The 27,786-nt window shown below is 37.1% G+C and overlaps 1 protein-coding gene across 1 annotated transcript in view; it reads right to left on the bottom strand.

The window, feature by feature from the left end:
• HMCN1 (hemicentin 1) overlaps positions 1-27,786 on the bottom strand; it is a 537,733-nt gene that overhangs the window by 320,827 nt on the left and 189,120 nt on the right. The window contains exons 5-7 of the mRNA XM_068985901.1: positions 16,411-16,582; positions 12,859-12,965; positions 893-1,013 (exon numbers count right to left, since the gene is read on the bottom strand). Coding sequence (XP_068842002.1) covers positions 893-1,013; positions 12,859-12,965; positions 16,411-16,582 — 400 coding nt within the window. The remainder of the gene's footprint in view (positions 1-892; positions 1,014-12,858; positions 12,966-16,410; positions 16,583-27,786) is intronic.

Here is a 27,786-nt window from a genome sequence, read left to right as displayed (position 1 = left end):
ATGACCAGAGAAATACAGGAAACCATAGATAATGACTTTTAAGTTATCTAATCATGTTTATATGTAGAAAATTAGAATTATGAATATTGTATATTTGTATTATATGAATAGTTTTAAAGATTCATTATTTTGTATCCTCCTAGTAACTGAAGCAATAAAAATAAAAGAACAATCAGAAAAAAAGAAATTTAAAGTCACAGTAGGACTAAGCCTTCTTTTCAGCTACAGAACAATAAATCTTCTTGCATGAATAAAAATAAGATGAAAAAGCACCTTTCAAATCAATAATAATTTCATCTTGGAACATATAACGCTATGTGATATCTTCAGTGTTTTAACTATACACAACACACTCTATATTTTCACCTTGACAACAGGTAAGTAAGATGCTAGTAAGAAAAAGGCCCAAGATCTAGGTCAGCAGTTTTCAAAGTTTAGTAAGTATAGGAATCAATGAGGTGCTTGTTAAAGTGTACATTCCTGGGACCTGGAGAAGGAAATGGCAACCCACTCCAGTATTCTTGCCTGGGAGATCTTATGGATAGAGGAGACTGACAGGCTACCATTCATGGAGTTGCAAAAGAGTTGGATGTGCCTTAGTGACTAAACAACAAAACTGGGACCTACTGTCTATAATTTTCATTCAGGAAATCTGAGGTAGGCCCCAGGAACCTTAACTTTTGATAAGCTCCTCAAGTGAGTTCAGTATCACTGGTCTTTGGACCATACTTCAAGAAACAATGACTATGACAGGAGTGTAATCATATTTCAAATAAAGATGTCATGTTTCCCAATTTTACTGAAGAACTACAAAATTACAAAACCACAGTCTGAGAAGTACTGTGCACTTCAATATCTACTATGCCAATTGAGCTAATACACAAATACAAACCTTGCACCGGTCTGCTGACTGTTTTTTTGAAGTCCAGGGTGGGCTTTCGTGAAAAACCAGCTCGAAAGTCAATAGTACTGAGGCCAGTAATGCGAACAGAGTGCCTTCCAGTGCTAGACGTCTGAAAAATGTTTAATGACAAATTCCATCAGCAGGTAATCCAGGGTGCTGGTCACACTAAACACTGAAAAGCCAAAGAAACTGCAGAGCATTCTGTTAGACGTGATGTCCGCTCACTGTGACCTTTATCTGGGTGTTTTGAACTTAACCGTGATTCCATAACTTCAATGCAAGTTTTGTAATACATATCCAGGGGACCTGAAGCTTATACAATTGAGTATTATATTGCACGCTCAGTGGTAAAAGATAGAGGGGCACAGTCATAGTGAATGGACTTGATTCACAAGGTGGATGTTCAAGAATCAAGACACTGAATAGAATGGAGGGAATATTTGCAAATCACATATCTAATAAACAATCATTATCCAGAATTATCCACAATATATAAAGAGCTTTTACAACTCAACAATTTAAAAAGCAATAACAGCAGCAATTAAAATGAGGCAAAGTATTTGAATAAACATTTTTCCAAAGAAGATATAAAATGGCCAATAAGCACATGAAAAGATGCTTGATATCATTATCCATTAAGGAACTGCAGATCAAAACCACAGTGAAATCCCACTTTAAACTATTAGGATGGCTGCAGTCTTTAAAAAAAATAAAAGGCAGGCAAGTGAGGAGGGATAAATTGGGAGATTCGGATTGACATATACACATTACTATATATAAAATAGATTATTAATAAGGACTTACTGTATAACACAGAAAACTCTACTCAACACTCTGTAATAGCCTATAAAAGAATCTAAAAGAGGGAAAATGTTTATGTATAACTAATTTGCTTTGCTGTATACCTGAAACCGACACCACTGTGAATCAATTATAACCCAATAAAATCTTTTTAAAGAAGACAAAAATATGTGGGAAGAGTGTGAAGAAATTGTAAACCACATGCATTGCTGGTGAAAATATAAAATGGTACAGCTGATTTGAAAAATATCTTTGCAGTTCCTCAAAAATTAAACAGCATTACCACAAAAAAAAGGAAAAGAAATGAATATTCACGAAATAAATGAATGACTAAACCTTCTCCCCTAAACATCATCCAGGTTCTATTATGGAAAATATTTCCTTTCTCTTTGCTTAGGGAAGATACAGCCAGGACAAGCACAAGAGTCAATTATCAACTAGCTTTTAACTTACCAGCATCTTCAGCTCACCAGTGCCCAGTCAAGGCACTCAGTTAGTGAGATACAAGTATGAGTGAAAAAATAAGGTCCTCACCCTCTGAGAACTTATGGCCAGTGAGGAAGTCAGATGGAGGAAGAGAAATCTCCAATGCAATACAGTAAATGCAGTGACAGAATTACAGAAAAGGTAGAGAGAAAAGAAATGTGTATATTAAAGGAGCACAGACTAGGCTGTAGTTCAGTTAAAGCCTCCTAAAGGAGATGAACAAGATATTGAATAGCTGAGAGCTGAAGTCACCTCTATGTGCAAAAATAATAAATAATTTGGATTAGGACCACAGGATAAAACACTAACATTTATTGGGCACTTTCTTTGTGTCCAGACTTTTTGCATACATTGGCTTATTTGTTTTTCATGACAACTGTGTAAGGTAGATACCATCATTAGCCCCATGGCACAGATAAACAGACTGAGGCACCAAAGCATTAAATACCTTGCCCAAGTTCACAAGGTTTCCCAACTTTCCTAACATTGCAGAAGTCGGGTTTTAACCCAAAGGTCAGACTCTGGGCTCTTTTCCACTGTGCAAGATTGTCTCCCAAGGGCAAGGTAAGTCAGAGTGAACCCCTACCTCAGTATCTCTCTAATTATGATTTGAGGACGAACTATGTCTATACCTACACAAAATCACCTGGATTGTTTGTAAAAATACAGACTCCGAGCTCCAGCCAAAATTTACTGGTCAGTGGCGTCTAGGACTATGCATATAATATATGGTAATATATGGCTATATATGGCTACAAGGCTCTGCAAACCACACAGCTTTCCCTAAATCCCTGTGACTCATGTGGCAATGAGTACAGAAAAGATCAGGAGATATGTATGTCCCTGTTGCTACCAATCACATTCCCCACTGAGAAGAACCTGCAGAAACTCAAAGCAAAGGAAAATGAAGGTGAAGGGAAAGAAAAAAAACATTACATCTTCTCAAAAAATGTGTTGCATTCTTAGCATAAATGATGTTCCTAATTACCATGGCTCATTTTATAGGGCTTACAAAATACTGTAAGTGCAGAAGTCTCAGTACACTTATTCCATTATTTCTAAAGGAAAACGTGTTATGAATTAACATATAAAAGGAAACTATATATCATAATCCAATTTTAAATTGAGTATCTCCTACAGGGCTATTTAAAACCTTGAGAAGTCTACATTCAACTGCCTTAATAATGAGAGCTTTACTGAAAATACTATTGTCTACTAGTTTCTTGTCAAGGAGAAACAAAGTAGTCAATATTATGAGTTGATTTAGATTTTTTTCACTGACATTATCTATTGCTGTTAGTTGCCTTGTGGCTCAGAAAGTCCCCTATGATAAAACAGCTACTGAGAGGTTATCAAGGGCAAATGTGATACATACTTCGCCTAATGCCTGCTATCAAGTACTACCCATCTACCAAGTGTTTTGTGCACAAACCAACTGATAATAAGTCCATTTCCAAAGTGGTGCTTACAGGGAACTCTGCTCAATGTTATGTGGCAGCCTGGATGGGAGGGGAGTTTGGGGAGAATGGATACACGTATTGTGCATGGCTGAGTCCCTTAGCTATCCACCTGAAACTATCACAACACTGATGATCAGCTATACTTCAGTACAAAATAAAAAGGTTTTTTTAAAGTGATGTTTACTATCTGAGAAAAATTAGAAATTACCCACGTGTTTGAAAATATGGTATCCTGCTGGTAAATAATCAGAGAAGGCAATGGCAACCCACTCCAGTACTCTAGCCTAGAAAATCCCATGGACGGAGGAGCCTGGCAGGCTGCAGTCCATGAGGTTGCAAAGAGTTGGACATGACTGAGCGACTTCACTTTCACTTTTCACTTTCATGCATTGGAGAAGGAAATGGCAATCCACTCCAGTGTTCTTGCCTGGAGAATTCCAGGGACGGGGGAGCCTGGTGGGCTGCCATCTATGGGGTCACACATGACTGATGCAACATAGCAACAGCAGCAGCTGGCAAATAATACATTAAAAATAAAGCTGAGCTGATGAACACGGAGTCTCTTACAATCTCTACAAAATTATTATAAATTAATCTTGATCCAAATAACATACCAAAAAAGTGGGTGGGGATAGGACGTAGGTAAACTCTGAGAAAAGCTAAAAATATGACACATAATTAAAGAAGATTGTAATTTCTTATTTATATATTATACTGTAAACAGTAGGAATCCCTGCATAGGATTTGAAAGAGTTTGTAAGTAAAAGGTATTTCCAACTGAGTTAGTTTTTATGGACAATGACATCCAACTCTGGGTTAATCAGGGGAATAGGAGCAAAAGATATCACAAATAAACCACAATTATTCATTTAAAAATATAATGCCAGGAAATATTTTAAACTAAGTTAGTTAAAAATGACCTCTGATACTCACTTATTATTCTTGAATCATTCTCTTGAAAGAATTACAATAATACTTGGACAATATTTTAGGAACAGAAAATATCACATTCAATATCTTCATGAGAAAGTGCTAACAATTTATTATTTTAATCTGTTGTCTTAAAGTAAGCTATTATTTTAGTCTGTTTCTTAGCTGACCTCCCTCTTTCAAGTACTACTGTCATAGGAACAAAAAGATTTTAGGAATAATGATGGTAAAATGTATCAGTAACTGGAAAAAGGAGAAAGGTCCAACATACACAAAATGCATTCTGTACAGGAGGCTAAATCTTTTATGTAAATTACCATCTTTAATCCCCACAAAAGCCCATCTAAGATAATAGTATTATCACCTTCATTTCACAGATCAGAAAGGTAGAGTCACTTGCTCAGAGTCACAGATAAAGAGCAGGCAGCAGAGCTGGGCGGAGAAGGCAATGGCAGCCCACTCCAGCGCTCTTGCCTGGAGAATCCCATGGACGGAGGAGCCTGGTGGACTGCAGTCCATGGGGCTGCGAAAAGTCAGACACGACTGAGCGACTTCACTTTCACATTTCACTTTCATGCATTGGAGAAGGAACTGGCACCCCACTCCAGTATTCCTGCCTGGAGAATCCCAGGGATGGGGAGCCTGGTGGGCTGCCATCTATGGGGTCACATAGAGTCAGACACAACTGATGCAACTTGGCAGCAGCAGCAGAGCTGGGATGTGAATTCAGTGAGGATCCAGAAACTGACCTCCACAGGTACACCATGTGCTTCTCATGATCATTTCAATGAATTGAATTACGCTGGTTTGGGGGTAAAGGCTGAAATATACCCAACTGCCCTACACAACAGAAGAGTAATATGGAATTTCGCTTCCCTGGTGGCTCGTCCAGTAAAGAATCCACCTGCAATGCAGGAGACCTGGGTTTGATTCCCTGGGTTGGGAAGATCCCCTGGAGAAGGGAGCAGCAACCCATTCCAGTATTCAGGCCTGGGAAATTCCATGGACAGAATAACCTAGTGTCCATGGGGTTGCAAAGAGTCAGACAAAGCTAAGTGAATATATATATGGAATTCCTGACACTATTCACAGGAGAGAAGCAGAAACAAAATAGAGAAAAGAAGAATGGAGGGCAAGGAGAGAGCAAAAGGACACAAGTTACTTCAAGATAAACCCCAAATCGATAGTCAAATTTACTAAATTTACAAAACGGTCTTGTTACTGGATTTCCCGGAAATTTTTGAAGGACTGGGGTTCACCCAACATGGAGGCATAAAAGATTAGAATCAACACACAAGTAATCAGAGGCAAGGAGACCAAAACAAAGTAAACCTTCAGGAAACCCCAGAAGCACTGAGGAAAGGCTTTGGGTTCTAATGTGTTATGGACAGAGTGGGGTTGGAGGAGAATTAAAAGATAAGAAAGCCTTGGAGGGGCAAAGAAAATTTAGCTAATTTAGCTAATCTATGACTAAGTTAAATAGAGGGGAAGTGCAGCTGCGTATTTCTTACTCCTCTCTGCCTTTCTGAATAATTTTAGGCCCATTTTTCTACATACATAATTAAATTAGTATGACAAAACCCATTGCTTTGATGTTTTTTCTATTTGATCTTTATATCATGTAGATTTAAACTATATGCTGTAATAAAGTGAGAATTTGGCTCCAAAAAGCATCTCTCCACCACAGAGTATCTAGCAGTATCACTTCCACACAGAGGCATCCTCACCTCCTGGGTCCTGTGACTCACAGTGGTTCCAAGCATAACAGGAAATATCTAGACAGACACTGGACTGGGTTTGTATAAGCCTAAAATTCTAAAAGGTGCATTTTAAACAGTCTACTTCTTCATGTTATTTATTAAGGTTTATAATGTGTTACATTACTGCCCTGAGTTAGAATGTCAAGTTGGTCAAGTTGCAGAAGGGTCTGAGTCAGGAATACAGAGGCTGCTGTAGTGTAAGCTGAGTTGAGGCAAAGATGAGGTTAGACTAGATACCTCCTGGCATTCTCTAGTTATAAACAGGCAGCCACACAAAAGAGTGAGAGAGAAGCAGCAGCAGAGTGGACCAGAGTGTGGGCTTCTGAACTGAGAGTGAGTCTTTAAGAAATGAAGGAGCAGGGCAGGCTGAAGGACCATGGGGCAAGCACCATGGAGAGCTCCAGGGAAAATCAGTTGCTCTTCCGATATCTTCCTGGTCAACTATATTGCAGATGAACCTATTTTTACAGCTAGACATCTATTAAATATTGAAAGTCTTCTCTACATAGAAAGCCCTTGAAGGCAAGAATTATATCAAATATATCACCTATAAAATACTATTCAATAGGTACTTAATACATGAAATTAATTTATTAATATCATTAATAATAAGGCCAACAAACATTTAACATTGGCAGTTTCCCTTAGATTTCCCTAGGACCAACTGATACCAGAGTCATCAAGAATTCATTGAATTTTTCTAGATACATTATGCTAAGTAAGTTCACACGATATCTCATTAAGCACCAAAAAGAAATTGGGGCCTAAAGAAATAATTACTTGCCTAGGTTTATACAGCAAGTTAAACGGCAATTACTCCAAGTTCAATACTCTAAGTTGATGCAAACATTCTAGGATGACATAATCTCTGGGTTGATTTGGACCCTATTGCATAGAAAACAATAATATCCCCATCTATTCATTTGCCATTCTAAATTTCTAAATGCACTCTCAACTTAGGAGGAGTCAGGTTAGTAGAGCGTTGGTAAACTTCTCTGTGGGGAAAAAAAAAAGCCCTAATTTGGGACATTTGCCAAATTCTGTGATGTAAATACTACCAAGTGGCTGATTTCAAGCTCCCAACAGGATGACACTGAGTTTGGAAGAGAAAGCACATAACTGACTCTCCATGATCCATTTATAAACCAGCTCCAGAAAACCATTAGGCCATGATAACAGTTCTGGCAAATGCCTTAGAAAGGAAGTGTAGTGTGTCTGTCACTCACAAAAATGTCTGTATCATCCTAGAAGTGACACAATCTCTTCCTTTTTCTATGCACATTCTCCAGTCTTTTCCTCCACTAAAAAGAGGTCACATGTTGGGAAAGATTAAAGGCAAAAGGAGAAGAGGGTGACAGAGGATGAGATGGTTGGATGGCATCACCAATTCAATGGATATGAACTTGGGCAAACTTCGGCAGATGGTGAGGGGCACAGAGGCCTGGCGTGCTGCAGTCCATGGGGTCGCAAAGAGTCAGACACGACTCGGCGACTGAACAGTAACAATGTTCTAAATACGTTGGTGCCTCCATCAGCTTGGGTTCCTGAGCATACGAAGTAGAGCAGCCCATCAACCCTCACAGAACAGGTGACACTAGTGAGGAATGAACTTGCATTAAGCCAAGGAGAACACATCCTGGTACGAAATGTGAAGTCTGCCATGTTATAGATGAATTAAAATATGATTGCTAGAGTTGGCTTTAATTTCTCTCTCCTAAGGAGCTTCAATGTTAAATAAGCCAAAGTAAATAAAGCCTTTATGTCTATCTAGAATTGATGGAAAATATAGATACAGTTCACTATTTATACACACTCTGGAGAAGAACTAATTTAGTTTTACCACTCATGTGTCAGAAACTGTTTAAACATTTACCAACATCTAATTAATCATGACAATATTAAGTAGGTATTATTTTCCCCTATTTTTCACAGACTTGGGTAGGTTTAGGTAATTTCTTCAAGGTCAAAAATGTATTAAGTAGTATACCTTAAATTAAAATAGATGTCCATCTACTTTCAAATCAGTTGCTCTTATATAACATACCATCATTTACAATGTAAAGAATACTATACTTTTAATCAAATATTTATTGAGAAGTTAACATGGGGTAGGATTTGTGCCAGTCAAAAAGATATAATGAAGCCAGCTAGATTTAAATACTAATATTTTACTAGTCATTGTTTGTTTTAAAAAATGTAATACAAGGAAAAAAATGTAAATTCTGTATATATTCACATATACATACACACACATACCCATTTAAATATAAATAAAATGTACATATATTTTTTAAAGGAAATATTCCATTTGATTGTCAATCTGATATTGGCAGACAAATATAACTGGGGAATATTCCAGGAAAAAAATCTACTACAGAGCATTCCATTGACCCTAAACACTGAATTAATGCCATAGCTAATCCATTTAAACAATACACCTGGTGTAGTCTGACTGCTTATTCAAAAGAGGTACCAGGTGGTAATAACTCGAGGCCAGCGTAATATGCTACTTGTGTGGTCCTTTGTTAGACTTGAGGTTTATTGTAATTCCTTAACAAGTTTATGCCATTTGAGCATTTCTAAAACTATCCTTATCCTGGAGAAAATGCATTAGTAGGTTCTGGCAACCAAAGTAACTATCTACAACCAGAAATATTTCTGGAGTCTCAGAATCTCAATATAATCATGTGGTTGGGTACATTCCCTTCTCTACTTGGGAGATGATCTAAGGACAGTTTATCCAAATTTACTTAATGGAAACACCTCAGGGGATGTGCTACATCCCATGATCACACTGATAATCCTAGACTAATAGCAGCAGTCTCTACCCACTAAACATCATGGGTACTGACAACTATTTAATGTCTTTGCAACAAAGTTTCCCTTAAAGAGCCTCGCACACAATCTGGCCTGAGAGTTTATGTGGTTATGTTCAAATAGCCTAGGTATAATTAAGCTGTCTGAATGGAAAGTTTACACTTCTTCTCAGAAAGAAGACCCAGGATTTCTAGCTTCCCTACAGATACAAATTTAGGGGCCTCAAACAACTGTCTCTTTTGTTTGTAATAATAACTTGGGATTCATTTCAGTTACTTTCTTTTTGGCAAGTTTTCACCTGCATCAGAGGCAACCTAAAACATCCAGGTTAGTTATATGAATTATACTGATAAGTTGACTCATTGTCTCCATTCAATGAAAGTGTTCAAATAAATCACGGTAAAGTAATCACTAGGGTTTCCTTGGTAAACCACAGAAGAAAAGCAGTCGCCACTGTAATAGTCAAATCATGGGCATAATAAAGTGTTCTGTGCCAGAACATCAACTGTGATCCAGACTAAACCAAAGCTTCTGCCTGCTTCCCTGGATATCATCAGAATAAGTGAATTCATTTTTATTCAGGAATATTTATATAGTTCTTTCCCAGGCACTATGGCATATACTTGTGACAAAGTCTAGTCTACAGCAAAACTGGAAGCCAAAACCTGTACAGAAATAAATATGACATAATGGGGGAAAATTATGCAAAAGGGAGGTGGCAAAAAATTGCAATAGAAAGCCAGAGGGAAAAGAGTATATTCTGGATGAGAAAAGTCTTGATACAAGTGTTACCATTTGAGCTGAGCATTATTGGAGCTATGAATCAGACATAAAATAAGAAAAGAAGAATATGCTAGAAAGAAGCAATAGCTTGAGAGAAAGCACAGACCAAGAGAATGTGGAAAGAGAAGACGGGAGACATTGCACAAGTGTATTTGATTAGAATAGAAAGGCACATGGTGGAAGATAACCAAAAAGACTGGTTGAGGCTCCATTCGGTGCTCCTTGAATACCATGCTAATGTCAACTAAGAGATGGGCTGTGTATTACACATGAGATTAAAACTGTTATGCAAAACATTCAAAAAAGCTGTTAGTAATTCCACTGACAGAGCAGACATTTTCCAGATAGCAGAGTGCATGAGAGATGGCACCAGGGATGTACTGTCTAATCTCAGACATTTCTCCCCTTAAGAAAATACACATGTAAAATGCTATCCTTCATTAGCCATCCAAAAGGGAGATCCAAAGTCAGCAGCAATATTTATGTCAGTGGATTCAGCTCAGTTGGCCTTTACGCCAACCTGACACATTATTTTGGTATTTCATTCAGGAGCAAAATAAGTCCATTATCTTTACTTGCATTGTAATTCTCATCCTTTGTTTAGATATCACTAATTGTACACCAGATACTGTGTAACATCAGGACCAGAAGCTTCTTTGATGATGATTAGATATGAATTTAAAATACTGTGATAACAGATATTGTGTCTTTTTATTGTTTTCTTAATTACAGGAGATCAGGTTTAGAGACTTGTCTAAACAGTGTTCCTACTATCTTATCTCCTTCCTCACTCACAGATTAATCCTCAGTGACTGTTCTAATGATCATTAAGATGTACTTAGTGACCATTAAGTATCATGGAACATGGCCCGAATCAGACACTCAGTAAAGGTTTATTGAATGGATAACTGGATGAATAGGTGTGTTAGGCACAAGGAAAAACATCAGACATGTAAAATATCCCCCTTCTAGGCAAGAGTTTTATTAGAGGAAATATCACTGGTAGCAATCCAAATCACCTAGAAAATGGGTTCAAATACTTCACAATCAGTTGCTAATCATACAGAAGAATGGTATCACTTGTACACATCTCAAAGTCAATAACAGACAACTTAACATCACTGGTCAGAGAGCAAGAACGGATTACCTTAGTGAACAGCTAGCTCAAGACTGCTGACTTAGAGCATGCTTAAATTAAAATGTTTGGATGATACAGAGACTCAGAACTTCATATATTCCTCCCCACTGTGGTCACAGAAAGTCAGACTCAATCTAGTTATATTTGGGGCGAGTCCGTCAAAATAACTGTAATATCAAATTTGGCCACATTTACTTAAAATGTAACAGCAAAACACTTCATTATTGACTATCTGATGCACTCAGGAAGGACTGAGCAACTACTCTGTGCACGGAACTGGGGGATAACACAGGCAGATGGGACTGTTTGTGATCCACTCAATAAAAGTTACTAATTTTATTTCACATAGCCTTTTTACTTAAACCTTTATTCCATATTATTCATGTTAAAATATCCATCTGTTTTATTTTCCTTATAAGACTGAGAGTTGTGAGGGAAAGAAACACTGATATTCTAGGACTTAAATGGAGTTACAATGAAAAATTAACTTTATAAAATTAAAGAATAAAAGTTAAGTATTTCTTTTAAAAAATCGGCATGCAAAATTTCTATGGTATAACACCTCCATGTACCTTCACAGCAGCTATATAATTTGAAATGACCCAGTTGATATCATTTTCTTTTCTTTTTATCATGTCGGGAAGCTGAGACAGTGAAAGAGCAAATGATGAAAGGGGAATCTTCTTTGAGGTGTCCCAGTATTCCAGAGTAAACTGTTTATTTGGGAGTTACAAGGGATTCTAACGGAAGAGGAAGAGCAATACACGCAGCACATAACGGGTGTGCCTTTAAGCCTGCTCTCCCTATAGACAACCAGAGCTTATTCCTGCAGGGGCTGAAAGCTGCTCTAGAAGGGTTTAATTCTCTAGCTGAACAGCCTTCTCCTGTTCTACCTTAAAAAAAAAAGAGCTTCTCAGACACAGAAAAACAGATCCTGGGTTTGGAAGTAGGCCAGAGCACACTGAAATTTCTGAGAAATATGGGCAAGCCACGCACAGCATCTACTAGGGAGGGTCCCACATATGATTTGCAGCAGGACCAGATCTCAGATTTATGGTATCCTGAATTTCGAAGGCAAACACGTTCTTTCCTCCATATTGCCAAAATACAATGCTTTCTTAGTATGAACATATACTACTTAATGTGACTCGAAGATACAAATACCATTTTGTGTTCAAGCACACAATGAATGTAGGTCTACTACACACCAATAACCAGCAATGTTTGAGGGCTTATTTTGTAACAGGAACTTGTTAAATACTCCATTTGTATAATCTTCATTTAATTCTCAGAACACTTCTATGAAGGAAAGGACTGTTATTGCCATCCTATATTAAAGAGGTGGAAAGAAAATCAAGAGAAGCTATAGTTCTAAGGGATTAGCAGCTTGTAAGTGGTGGTGTTGAGATTCAAACCCAGGGTAGTTCCACACTGGGGCCTGTGTCCCTAAACATCATTCTCTACTGGCTCCATCTCTGATTGTTTTGGAGGCAGACAGTGGCTAATATAATCAATCTACAGATTCGATGACAGGAGAATTACCTGAGCATTTTAAGTCTATTTATGGTGGTACTGATCCCTTTCACGGTCATCAAAACCAAACACTATCAATTCATATGATCAAGACAACTCCGAAGAATGCAACACGTCTACTGATTTTTAGCAAAAGCTTTCTCCATGATCATTAGAGAAGATATAAATAAACTATCATATATATATTTTATAAAACATGCCAACATCAAAATAAAACAACAAATAGACTCTGTAACATAACAGTACCTTCACTGTCCATATTCCAGCCTCTGGCTCTTTAACATTCACCACCTTGGCAGAGTTATGAATATTTAATAGCTCATTCAGGCCAAATCCCTTTTTTATCAGCTTTCCTGAAAGACAGATGTAGAGGTTACAAGCATAATCTTTATTTCAGCTGTGTATATCAGCTGTGTACATTTCCAGTACAAATTACCTGCTGGACATTTACACCTCTAGCTCTAAACATCATTTTGTATCTAAAATATACATAACTTTACCATTTCCGAACACTGTAATTGAAGTAACAGATTCCTATTTGCTCTGTTGATGTGATCTTAAAAACAGAGTAAGGAAGATGATAATCATATTTCCAAAGTTAATCTAGGTAATGATTATTATGGCTACAAAGAAGTGATATACAGTCACTAGAGACATTTAGACTTAACAGATGGCAAAAGAGTAAACTAGAATAAAAGTCTTTTTGGAGATGACTCAAGATATTGCTAACATTAAGAGCCCTGGGCATAACTTTGCATAAAGTGTAAAACCTCAGTCTTCCGTGAAGTGCAGGAGAAGGCTTTTACTTGTCAAAGGAACAATTAGAGGAGCAGTATAATGAAGTAACACGGTACCTTCTCCAACTGAGATCAACATACAGGATCTGACAGTTGGAACTTAGGAAGGAAAACAAATTTGGAATTAAGCCATACTTTACATATTCATTTCAGTCTTGGCTCTCGTGTGGACTATTTCTGCAGCTATGTAAACAAATCAATTAAAAGAATCCCATGTTTGCATCAGAAGTTTTATAATCGCTGCAAATGACTTTTAAAATATCACTGTCAGTGAATTTTTAAAGTAGTAGAACTTAAGGCAATGGTTACAGGTACTTTCGATACAGATAATGAACAACACAAATCCTTCCTGGGTAGATAGGATAGATGGTACTAGAAGAATGCTACTTATAAAGGCAAATCCATTTCTGCAGATAAATCTGTTTTCAAGACCAAACAGTCTCAAAAAAATTGGTTTTGCTTGCTCATAAATTTCAATTTGATTGTTAAATGTGGTTGAAGCCTTTGAGGTCAATTTCATACACTATTTTCTCTAAGGTATGTCATTTTCTAAGATTCAAATAAAGAAAAAAGGTAGTTACTCCTTTCCAATTTATAAATGTTCACACAGGTTAAAAATATGTAACATATACTTCAGCTACAATAAGAATAAAAATACTGTGCAAACATCATTGGTTAAAAAATTTCCTAAACACGTATATTAAGAAAAATTAGGTTTCTTTTTTTTTTTTTAAGATTACTATTCAATTCAACCTTAAGTCTTGTAAATTCAACCAGAGATGGAATTAAGCCAAAACTGAGAATCATACCAATTATCAAAGGAAAAAATTAAAACATTATTCTAATGAGAATATAAATTTGTTTTTTTAACAACTATCTCCTGTAAAATTACACAAGCCCCTTTGCCACGACAAGGCTGTGATCCATGAAGGGTCATAGTGGAAAGGTCTCACAAAATATGGTCCACTGGAGGAAGGAATCATAAACCACTTCGGTATTTTTCCCTCGAGAACTGAACAGAGTATGAAAAGACAAAAAGACACCAGAAGACAAGCCTCCCAGGTTAAGAGGTGTGCAGTATGCTTCTGAAGATAACAAGGGAACATTTGATGCAAGATGGGCATGATAAAAGACAGAAACAGTAGGACCTAACAGAAGCAGCAGAGATTAAGAAGAGGTGGCAAGAATACACAGAAGAATTATACAAAAAAGGTTTTAATGACCTGGATAAACACGATGGTGTGATCACTCACTCAGAGCCAGACATCCTGGAGTGTGAAGTCAAATGGGCCTCAGGAAGCATTACCACGAACTAAGCTAGTGAAAATGACGGAATTCCAGCTGAGCTATTTCAAATCCTAAAAGATACTGCTGTAAAAGTGTTGCACTCAATATGCCAGCAAATTTGGAAAACTCAGCAGTGGCCACAGGACTGGAAAAGGTCACTTTTCGTTGCAATCCCAAAGAAGGACAATGCCAAAGAATGCTTACTTAACTGCTGCACAATTGTGCTTATTTCACATGCTAGCAAGGTAATGCTCAAAATCTTTCAAGTTAGGCTTCCATAGTACGTGAACCAAGAACTTTCATATATACAAGCTGGATTTAGAACAGGCAGTGGAAACAGATCAAATTGCCAACATTCACTGGATCATAGAGAAAGCAAGGGAATTCCAGAAAAACATCTACTTCTGCTTCATTGACTACACTAAAGCCTTTGACAGTGTGGATCATAACAAACTGTGGAAAATTCTTCAAGAGATGTGACTACCAGAGTTAACTTGTCTCCTGAAGAGGAGCTAAAGAGTCTCTTGATGAGGATGGAAGGAAAGAATGAAAAAAGCTGGCTTAAACTCACATTCAAAAAACTAAAATCATGGCATCCAGTCCCACCACTTCATGGCAAATAGAGGGGAAAAAAGTGGAAGTAGTGACAGATTTTATATTCTTGGGCTCCAAAATCACCGTGGACAGTGACTATAACCATTAAATTAAAAGACACTTGTTCCTTGGAAGGAAAGCTATGACAAACCCATACAGCATATTGAAAAACAGAGACCTCACATTGATGACAAAGGTACGTACAGTCAAAGCTATGGTTTTTCCAGTAAATACATACAGATGTGAGAGTTGGACCATAGAGAAGGCTGAGCACCAAAGAACTCATGCTTTCAAATTGTGGTGCTGGAGAAGATTCTTGAGAGTCCACTGGAATGCAAGGTGGGCAAGTAAGTCAATCCTAAAGGAAATCAACCCTGAATATTCACTGGAAGGACTGACGCTGAAGCACCTATCCTTTGACCACCCGATGTGAAGAGCGGACTCATTGGAAAAGAGCCTGATTGCGGGAAAGATTGAGAGCAGGAGAAGAGGGTGACAGAGAATGAGATGATTGGATAATATCACTGGGATAGTATCACTGAGGCAATGAACACGAGTTTGAACAAACCCTGGTAGATAGTAAAGAATAGGAAAGCCTGGTGGTATACTGCAGTCCATAGGGTTGCAAAGAGTCGGACACAACTTAGCGACTGAACAAGAACAACCTGTAAAATTAAAATCTATCAAGAAAATGATATGGTAAAAAATTAGACAGTTTTTTTAGTAATAAAGGACTTTTTTCACTTAAAAATGATTCACTTAAAAATGACAAAACACTGAATTTTACAGAATAAGTTACTGTGAAGTATTTCCTCATATAAAGGTGAAGAAAATATTTCAGGTTCATCTAAAATATTTTTTGGATCCTTCAGTTACAATTAAGTTAGTAAATGCCATCTGTTTAAATTATTAGGAGTTTCAGTTTTTTGAATCTCATGTTAACTCAATGATACTTATGACTAAAAATCCTGTTTTAATTTTTAAACATCTTCTCCAGTCATTTTTGAGTTGGTTAAATTTATTCATAAAGTCAGCATTAATTTGAACAAGTAAGTCTTTCTATTTTTTTCATATTCTATATTTTTAAATATTTTTAATATGAATGTTCCATATAGCTTACCTAAAGGATTGCGAATTTCAATCATTGGAGAAGGGCCACTCAGAGACACAGTAACCTCTTTTAGACTTGGATCAAAGGGAATTTTCCAAGTATTTACAGCCTGTTCCAAATGATCTGTTGATAAGAGGTGAACTTTGGAAGCCTGCACTGCTTCTTCCACCCATTTTAAAACCTGTAAGAAAAAGAGAAATATGAGTGATATCAAAATATTTACAGCTTTATATCACCTCGAATTGCTGAAACAGTAGCCTGTTTGCATAATGAAATGACCAGGTCGCTTTCTATACTGTGTGAGGCTTATTTCCATCACAATCAACATAAACTTTCTCAACCCACAGAACAGGAAAAATGCACTCCCCAGGGGATTAGTCTCCAAAAGTTTCAAACAGCTCATGTAACTCAATATTAAAAAAACAAACAAACAAACAAACAAAAGGCCTAATAACCCAATTGGAAAATGCACAGAATACCTGAATAAACATTTCTGCAAAGAAGACATACAGATGGCCGAGAGGCACATGAAAAGAGGCACGTGCTCAACAATGCTAATTATTTGAGAAACACAAATCAAAACTACAATGAGATATCACCTCACACCAGTCAAAATGGCCATCATCAAAAACAATCTATAAACAATTAATGCTGGGGTGGATGTGGAGAAAAGGGAACCCTCCTACACTGTTGGTGGGAATGTAAATTGGTACAGCCACTATGGAGAACAGTATGGAGGTTTCTTAAAAACAATCCCACTCCTGGGTATATATCCAGAGAAAAACATGGTTTGAAAGGCTAGACATACCCCAATGTTAAACGCACCATTATTTACGATAGCCAAGACGTGGAAGCAATGAAAATGTCAATCAACAGAAGATGTGGTAAAAACACAGCCATAAAAAAGAATAAAATAATACCATTTGCGCCAACATGGATAGACATGGAGATTATCATACAATCTCATAACATCTCAGACATAAGTCAGAGAAAGACAAATGTCATACGATATGGCTTCTATGTGGAATCTCTAAAAAATGATACAAATGGACTTATTTATAAAACAGAAACATATTTACATACTTAGAGAATGAATGTATGGTTACCTGGGGGCAGGGGGAAAAGGGCAAGGAACAGACTGAGAGTTTGGGATTGACATGTACACACTGCTGTATTTTTTAAAAAAGCCTAACTCTCCCTACATCCACTTATTATAGCAGGTTCAGAATAAAATATTAGTTTAACCCATGCTCAAATTTCAATTTTTATATCTTGGAGTAATATATTCAAAATGAGATTACAGTGTCCAAACACTAGTTGTGTAAGATATGACATGCATAGGTACTACAGACAGTTCCATTTCTCAACGGAAATGAAAAGAATCTACAGAAAACAAGGTAATGGCAATACTGAGATTCTTTTTCCCTCTATTTTTTCTTTCTCAGTTTTTCTCAAAGTTCAATTAATAAAAGACAATTAGCAAATTATCAAATCCAATTTCAATATATTGAGTACTGAATTACTGTAATAGAGCACACTATAAAACTACATATTATAATAATATATACTGTAGTATATTAATTATTAAAAAATAATTGCAATGCCAGCAAAACTTTCATTTTTATGATAAAATAAAAAATACAAGAATATAATGGGGAAAATAACCATTGTGTTTCTTAAAGTGGAAAAATACTTCAGGTTAGAACCAATTTTAGTGGCATGCTCTTGAAGGAAACCTTCTAGTCCACAGAAATGCTCAGCAACAGCAAATACAATTCCTCATTTTACAGGGCATGTCTGGACAGGTACTGCTTAGCTGAACTTACCACATTACTCCTAGATCATACTAAGCTTTAATCCACCTAAGATCTTCCTCTGGTTCATTTATCCTTCAAGACGGTATTCCATCATGAACAATTTCCCTCATAATTACTCATTAAACACTGAAGAGCACTGGGTATTAAGCTACAGCCAAGCTACTCAAACAACAGTATTTTTTAAATTTCAATAATGGTAGTCACAAACCAATGAATCAAACAACAAGTATTGTGTAATAATTTCAATCTCTGTAAAATGGATTCCCCCCTTTTTTTTGGTCCTCAAGGATGAGAAAAGTGGCTAAGACATTATCATAAAATTAACAATGTGAGGCAATTATGTTTATTAATCAAATAAATGTTCACTGTTCAAAGAACTCTTCTAAGTACTGAGTACTGATGAAAGTGAATGAAATTGATGAAAGTGAATGAAATTGATGAACATGAATGAAATTGATGAAAGTGAAGTTGCTCAGTCATATTCAACTCTTTGCGACCCCAAGGACTGGAGCCCACCAGGCTCTTCCATCCATGGAATTTTCCAGACAAGAATACTGGAGTGAGTTGCCATTTCCTTCTCCAGGGGATCATCCCAACCCAGGGATCGAACCCAGGTCTCCTGCATTGCAGGCAGACTCTTTACCATCTGAACCACAAAGGAAGGAAATGCTGGACTAGAGGAAGCACAAGCTGGAATCAAGATTTCCAGGAGAAATATCAATAACCACAGATATGCAGATGACACCACTCTCGGGGCAGAAAAAGAAGAGGAACTAAGAGCTTCTTGATGAAAGTGAAAGAGGAGAGTGAAAAAGCTGGCTTAAAACTCAACATTCAAAAAACGAAGATCATGGCATCTGGTCCCATCACTTCGTGGCAAATAGATGGGGAAACAATGGAAACAGTGAGAGACTTTATTTTCTTGGGCACCAAAATCAATGCAGATGGTGACTGCAGCCACAAAATTAAAAGATGCCTGCTCTCTGGAAGAAAAGCTACGACCAACTTAGACAGTATTTTAAAAAGCAGAGACATTACTTGGCCAACAAAGGTCCGCATAGTCAAAGCTATGGTTTTTCCAGTAGTCATGTATGGATGAGAGAGCCAGACCATAAAGAAAGCTGAGCACCAAAGAATTGATGCTTTTGAACTGTGGTGGAAAAGACTCTTGAGAGTCCCTTGGATTGCAAGATCAAACCAGTCAATCCTAAAGAAAGTCAGTCCTGAATATTCACTGGAAGGACTGATGCTAAAGCTCTAATACTTTGCCCACCTGATGTGAAGAACGGACTCACTAGAAAAGACCCTGATGCTGAGAAAGGTTGAAGGCAGGGGGAGAAGGGGACGCCAGAGGATGAGATGGTTGGATATCATCATCAACTTGATGGACATGAGTTTGAGCAAGCTCCAGGAGTTGGTGATGGACAGGGAGGCCTGGCATGCTGCAGTCCATGGTGTCTAAAAGAGTTGGACACAACTGAGCAACTGAATTGGACTTCTTAAATAAAAGAAAGGAATTCATAAAACAGGAAGCCTTTGTTGAAATAATGTATGTAAACTGCCCATCATAGTACTTGCCACATAGTGGATTTTCAAATGTTTTCCTCCATCTCCAACTGAATTCCCTTCCCTTCCCCTAATTGAAAATTTCAATAATGACTTCATGGGCAAAGTGAGAAAAAACGTACCCCTGAAAGACAAGATTTCTTAAATGAAAAACAGACACAAAGTCACTCCAGGTAGAAGAGAGGTGCTTAAAAACATACAGAGACAGAAGTACTCATATGTTGGGAACATGAGTGCATCTAACTGGCTACAGTTAAGTTTTCAGAAAAGGGAGAAGCAGAATATGAGGTTGGAAGCTTATGTCAGGGGCAGTGTGTGTATGCTCACAAAGTCAAGCTATGACAACCGGATTCTATCCTAAAGACATGAGTGAAAAGTTTCTGAAGGAATTTCTGCTTTAAGCAGAGAAGTAATACTTTGACAGAAGTATTTTACAAAGAAAAGCTTGTAGTGGTATCATCAACTAACTGAGCACAAAAATTACTGCATAAATCCAATGATATATTTCCTCAGATTTTAACTGTATAAAGCACCTGGGATTTTACATATGAGATAGGTAGGTATCGATATCATTACCTAAAGAAGCAAATGCCATATTTTGAAAAATGGGTTCTGAGTGATCTATCATGCATGAACAGAAAGATATGAATCATTCTGCCAATCAAATCGGTCCATATGGCTATAGAAACCAGAGACTGATTCTTGCTAATATCTGACCATAAATAGAACACATATTTTAAAAATCAGAGTGTTGACATTTTAATGTCTTCAACATGGAACATGGCTACCTAACTCAAAGGAATGCAAAGAACTGACTTACTCTCTGAGAAGGCACTTGATAAATTTTACTGGTGATAAATAACTTTGAGAATAATGTCTGATTTAGAGACTAAAGAAGGCAAAGACAAGAGAAATCAGATAAATGGAAAGAACATTTGTTTTAAGGACAAGACACAAAATGTGGTCATAAATAATTCTCAATGCAAGAAAGAAAAGAATTAGAAAACAAGGATATTATAGTATCTCAGGTTCAACAATGAAATGCAATAGTGTTGAGCGGAAATAAAAGTGAAATCAATTTTTAATACACCTTTCTTTAAATGTGTAGTGTATTCTGCATGACTCCTCAAATACATCTGTCCTTTGAAACAAATGTAAAAAGGTTATGATATATAACTGGAAAATGACACCACCCTTATGGCAGAAAGTGAAGAGGAACTAAAAAGCCTCTTGAAAGTGAAAGAGGAGAGTGAAAAAGTTGGCTTCAAGCTCAACATTCAGAAAACGAAGATCATGGCATCCGGTCCCATCACTTCATGGGAAATAGACGGCGAAACAGTGGAAACAGTGTCAGACTTTATTTTTTGGGGCTCCAAAAATCACTGCAGATGGTGACTGCAGCCATGAAATTAAAAGACGCTTACTCCTTGGAAGAAAAGTTATGACCAGCCTAGATAGCATATTCAAAAGCAGAGACATTACTTTGCCGACTAAGGTCCGTCTAGTCAAGGCTATGGTTTTTCCAGTAGTCATGTATGGACGTGAGAGTTGGACTGTGAAGAAGGCTGAGCACTGAAAAATTGATGCTTTTGAACTGTGGTGTTGGAGAAGACTCTTGAGAGTCCCTTGGACTGCAAGGAGATCCAACCAGTCCATTCTGAAGGAGATCAGCCCTGGGATTTCTTTGGAAGGAATGATGCTGAAGCTGAAACTCCAGTACTTTGGCCACCTCATGCGAAGAGTTGACTCATTGGAAAAGACTCTGACGTTGGGAGGGATTGTGGGCAGGAAGAGAAGGGGACGACAGAGGATGAGATGGCTGGATGGCATCACTGAGTCGATGGACGTGAGTCTGAGTGAACTCCGGGAGATGGTGATGGACAGGGAGGCCTGGCGTGCTGCAATTCATGGGGTCACAAAGAGTTGGACACGACTGAGCGACTGAACTGAACTTCTAGGCATTCCTGTGAAAATGGAAAGCTTTCTGATTTAGTTGCCTTCTCATACAGAAACTGTGTTTAAATGGTAGGAAATATAAGTGGGCTTTTGGTTTATTCTTAATACTGTTTCTACTTCATCAACATTTATGAGGCTTTCACAGAGATTACGATGGATCATGATATTACTGGTTGGGAAAGATACAGTGCAGACTTCTGTCACAAGTCTCAAATCACTTTTTTATACAATTATAGGAAAAAATCAAATTGAAGACAGATGCAACCCACTTTATTAGAAAATACAGATATCACCAACATGTGAATAAAAGCAGATTCCTACAAGCCACACAATCACTGAAAGTGAGGTTTCTGACCTCTAATGTTGCCACATATAAGGAAAAAGAAAAAAAAAAAAAAACTTTGTCTAACCATGAGAAATGTTCTTATGAGATTGGAAAGGACCTTAAATTGTAACAACAAAAAGAAGTGAACTAGAATAATGTGAGATCCCTTGAATGCTTACATTTTTACTAAACCATTGGTTTAGTCTTTCAAACCACTAAGGCACCATTAACTGTGCATTAAGTTTTAATGTAAAAATAGTCTCTAATGATTTTTAGCAGTTTAAATCTCAAAAGGCCTTTGAGAACATCTAACCCAGATCCTTTATTTTATAAATGAGGGAAACTGATAAGTGAGTTCTTATACCTTTCAAACACCTAACCATACTGATTCTGGTGCAGTAGTTATTTTTTATAAAGCCCCTGAGTCCTTGAAGACACTCTCCTAGTATAAATATTTTGCATCCTACATAATAATTGATACTTAAAAATAGTTCCTATTTCTATTTTATTCAGGAAGGAAATGCAAGTATCATTGCAAAACAGAACACTAGCCTACATTATTATGTATTATGAAACATGATACATAGCATTAAGCAGAAATGAAGTACAATCAATTTTGCATACATCTTCAAGGACAGAATTTGACAAAAACTTTGGAAGAATCTTTCTTTTTTTAACCAGGATATTATTGACATATAACATTAAATTCATTTCAGGTGTATAGTATAATGATTCAATACGTGTATATACTGCAAAATGAGTCTCACAATAGGTCTAACTAACATATATCACCACACATAGTTGCCATTTTTTTCTCTTGTGATGAGAACTTTTAGGACTTGCTCTCTTAGGAACTTCCAAATATACAATACATTAACTATAGCTAATAGGCTCTACGTTACATCCCCAGGACTTATTGATTTTATAACTAGAAGTCTGTACCTTTTGAACCCTTTTAACCTACACCTACCCCACCAAATCCCCAGCTTCTGTTCTTTATATATTACTGGTTTAATTTAATTTTGTTTTTATTTTAGATTCTATACACTGTATTCGTCTTTTTCTGTCTGATTTATTTCACTTAGCATAATGCCCTCAAGGTCCATCCCTGTTGTCAAACATGACAAGATTACCTTCTTTTTATGGCTGAATAATATCCCAATATATATATGTAAATATACCACATTTTCATCATTCATTTATAGATGGGCACTTAGGCTGCTTCCATATTTTGGTGATTGTAAACAGTGCTGCAATGAACATGAAGTAAATATGTTTTTTGAGTTAATACTTTTGTTTTATTCAGATAAATACCCAGAAGTGGAACTGCTTGATCATAAGATCATCTGGGGGTTTTCCCTGGTAGCTCAGACGATAAAGAATCTGCCTGCAATGCAGGATACACAGGAGACTGGGTTCGATTTCTGGGTCAGGAAGATTCTGTGAAGAAGGAAATGGCAATCCATTCTAGTATCCTTGCCTGGAAAATTCCATGGATGCATAAGTCTGGTGGGCTACAGTCCACAGGGTCACAAAAGGTCGGATACAACTGAGCGATTAACACTTTCATTTTTCAAGGTCTTTTTTAATTTGGAGGGGAAGCGTCTTACTCTTTTCCATAGTGATTGTACCAATTTACACTCCCCAACAGTACACAAGCGTTCCTTTTGCTTTTTGTCCTTGCCAACAACCTGTCATTTCCTGTCTTCTTGGTAATGGCCATTCTAACCAGTGTGAGGTGATATGATATCTCATTGTGATTTTGATTTGCATTTCCCTGATGATTAGTGATATTGAGCACCTTTGAATGTACTTGTTGGCCATGTGAATGTCCTATTTGAAAAAAATAGTTATTCATAACTTTTGCTCACTTTTAGTTGATTGATTGGGGGGTTTTGCTATTTAGTTCTTTATGTTTTGAATAGTAATCCCTCATCAAACATATGATATGCAACTATTCTAACTTCTCCCATTCAATAGGTTGCCTTTTCGTTTGTTGGGTCTGATTCTTTGCAACCCTATGGACTATAGCCTGCCAGACTCCTTTGTCCATGGTATTCTCCAGGCAAGAACACTACAGTGGGTTGCTGTGCTGTCCTCCAGGGGATCTTCTCAATCCAGGGATCAAACCCACATCTTCTACACTGCAGGCAGATTCTTTACCTCTGAGCCACCAGGGAAGCACCAGATTGGCGATATAATGGAATTTAAAGTCATGAAGCTCCCCTCAGAGCCCCTCCCCCACCATGGACTTACACAACCAAGGAAATACATCATTCTGCCATAATAAACTTAGATGTTAATACACAACGGCCCAGAAAACTAGATGTCCATCAGTACACAATGGCTCAGCAACCTAGATGTCCATCAACAAATGAACAGTTAAGGAAAGGTGTGGTATATTACGTACAATGGAATATTACTCAGCCATCAAAAGGAACAAATTTGAATCAGTTGAACTGAGGTAGACGAACCTAGAGCCTGTTATACAGACTGAAATAAGTCAGAAAGAAAGAGACAAATATCATATACTAACACACATATATGGAATCTAGAAAAATGGTACTGATGAAACTATTTGCAAGATACACACAGAGACACAGACATAGAGAAAAGACTTGTAAACACAGCAGGGGATGAAGAGTATGGGACGAATTGAGAGAGCAGTGCTGACATATACATACCAGCATATGTAAAATAGATAGCTAGTATGAAGTTGCTATGTAACACAGGGAGCTCAGCCTGGTGCTCTGTGATGACCTAGAGGGGTGAGCCAGGTTGGGGAGGCTCAACAGGGAGGGGATAGGGAAAAGGCTTAGAAATTGGAATTGCATTAGAAAATTTGGGTTCAATGGGGGAACTACAGAGGACTGATAACAAAAATGACCCTCAACTTCAACTCTATGAACACGTAAAACTTGCATAAAACTACCACACCTTCAACATGATGGAAGTTCTCTAATGTGTAACAGCTGAAAAAATAAAAGCACACTTCATACATTTTTGAAGGGTGAAATCATTCCTGCTGTTCTAAAGTGTCAAAGTATATTTCATTAATTTATCTTCATAAAATTCCTATGTGTCAGAAACTCAACATGCTATAAATGACTGAGGAAATTTCTCTTGCCAGAAATATGCATTTAAAATAATGAAAACATAAAGCATTGACTATTATACACTAGCTCCTCAGACCTTATTCATCTTACAGCTGAAAGCTGGGACCCTTTTACCAATCTTTCTTTTCCTAACCATTGAGCCCCTGGCAACTACTTTTCTATTCTGTGTTTCTATGAGCTGGAAATTTTTTGGTAGATTCCACGTAACTATTGTGCTGATAACATTGTATAGCATAACTGAAATTTACTAGGAGAATAGAGCTTAAATGTTTTAACCAAAAAAACAAAAAAGAGAGAGAGAAAGAGAAACATGGGAGGCGGGAGACATGATAATTAACTAGATGGGGAGAATCCTTTCCCAATACACAAGTATATCAATAGGTGCACACATCCCAATATACACTTTATGATTCCAGAATCCAATCATAACTGAATGGTTTTATTTTAATGGCTGCCACTTAAATAGCACTTTCATTTAAGCCCCATGCTAAGAACTTTATAAATTTTACCTCATTCAATTTTTCTATATTCTTTATTTAAATGGTATAGTATATAACACATTGCTAGTAAGTATAATTCCAAAAAAAAGCATACAAGTCCAAATCACATGCTCTTAACCACTGTAATGAAACATAGGGTGAAGTTCTTTGGGTGTCCATTGCTCCTCATTCCCACCATTGAAAGAAACCTCAGATTCCAACTGGCCCAAGGGGAAAAAGAAAGAGAGAGAAAGAAATAGAAGGGGAGTGAAGGAAAAGGAGAGAAAAAAGGGAGGAAGCAGGAGAGGGGAAGGAGAAAGAGAGAAAAAGAGAGGGAGAGAAGAAAGAAGGGAAAGGAAGAAGAAAGGGAGTTACAGGAGGCAGAAAAAGAAAGAACTTAATTTGGAGCTTCTAAACCTAAATCCTACTAATTCAAAATTAATTCAAAAGATTTCAAGCATAATTTTGATTCTATGCAAATTTCAAATTATGTCCCTGTCTAAGATGTACACCTACACATACTTAATATGTAAATCCACTGTACTGCCCTGTGTTTGCTGAGTTCGGGAATAAGATAGAGAAAGTAATTCAGATGCATTAAACAGGAATAGCATTTGGTTGATTAAGTTAATCTCACAATCGATGTGTTCTTACCAATGAGATAGGAAAATCTCAGAGTCTAGAGACCACAGCTCTTTCATCACTAATCAGAACCATATAGGACCAAGAGAACCCGAACTCAGATAGCAGAGGCTCCCTCACTTTTAGACAGAACTTGGATGGGCACTGCAAACACTTCCCATAATGACTTAGCTGTCTCCCTGTTTCTACGTTGATCTGTACCCATCCATTCTGATTGACATATTATCTAGAGATTTTAACACAGTTGCAGGCAAGTTTCTCTGACCCCCTGGGTCTTTCAGCCACTAAAAGGAACCTTTTGTGTATTTCTGTTCTGATTATAGATAGATTTTAAAGTGAAGTTATCTAAATCTCATCATACTTTCCGTATTTCCAATTAGTGTCCTAAGAACTAATAACGTACTCAAAAACAAGAAGCTTTAAGAAAAAGCATATATTCAAATGTCACATAATATAACTTTTAGTGCCTTTGATGAGGAGATAAACTGGAAGATTTTAAAGGTCCAGCTATTTCAGAGGCCCCACAAGGAATAAATGTTAGTAACAATGTGTGCCTCAGGCAGTCAAGAAGAGGAGTGTGGACTAAAACTATTGGGAAATGCTTTATAGGAGTGGTAAAACTTCAATACTATGCAGCTTTTAACATCTGGCACCATGCACAAAAACCTCAGCAATACTAACTCTTTCCAGATTCCCTGTAATCTATAGCAAGAACACTTAAATTTATATAACAGCCTGGGTTTTACTGGTACTGTTTGAAATAATATAGGTGAATATTCAGTACTTGCCAAGTTATTTTCAGTCTCCCTTTTAAATTACAGTAAAACATTTTATTAGCGCCCGCAACTAAATCATCACTAGAGATGGTAGTTGAAATCAACTGTACAAATCTTAGCAGCTCCCAAGGAGGAAAGAGCAAAGTAAATCAAGAATCAAAATCTGGGAAGTAAATGAAAGCAATGGATTAAGTCAGAGAAAGTCTGGCCCATCCTCATATCAAAAGGTAATCTTCATATCTAAAAAAGAAGAGATTGGAAAGTGAAGGGGAAAGGGAGGGGTGGGAAGGGATACTTAGGGAGTTTGGGATGGACATGTACACACCGCAATATTTAAAATAGATAACCAACAAGGATCTACTGTATAGTACACGGAACTCTGCTCAATGTCATGTGGCAGCCTGGATGGGAGAGGAGTTTGGGGGAGGATGGATTCATGTATATGTCCCTTCGCTGTTCACCTGAATCTATCACATTTGTTAATTGACTATACTCCAATACAAAGTAAAACTTTTTTTTTTAAAGTAACTTAACATGAAAAAAAAAAGAAATAAAATAAAGGTGATACAGAGGCAGGAGGATATTTTGAATATTGGGCGGGGTAGTAAAGGAGGAGGAGAAAAAAAGAAAAAGCATCCAAGGAGTAACCTATTAAGGTCTTTAGAGTAAATAATATTTATATTTACTTTAAATCTAATTATCACAGTT

The sequence above is a fragment of the Capricornis sumatraensis genome, chromosome 14 (assembly GCF_032405125.1).
Source record: "Capricornis sumatraensis isolate serow.1 chromosome 14, serow.2, whole genome shotgun sequence".
NCBI lineage: Eukaryota > Metazoa > Chordata > Mammalia > Artiodactyla > Bovidae > Capricornis > Capricornis sumatraensis.
The sequence above is the reverse complement of the archived record's forward strand: the minus strand, read 5'-3'. Positions and strand labels throughout refer to the sequence as shown.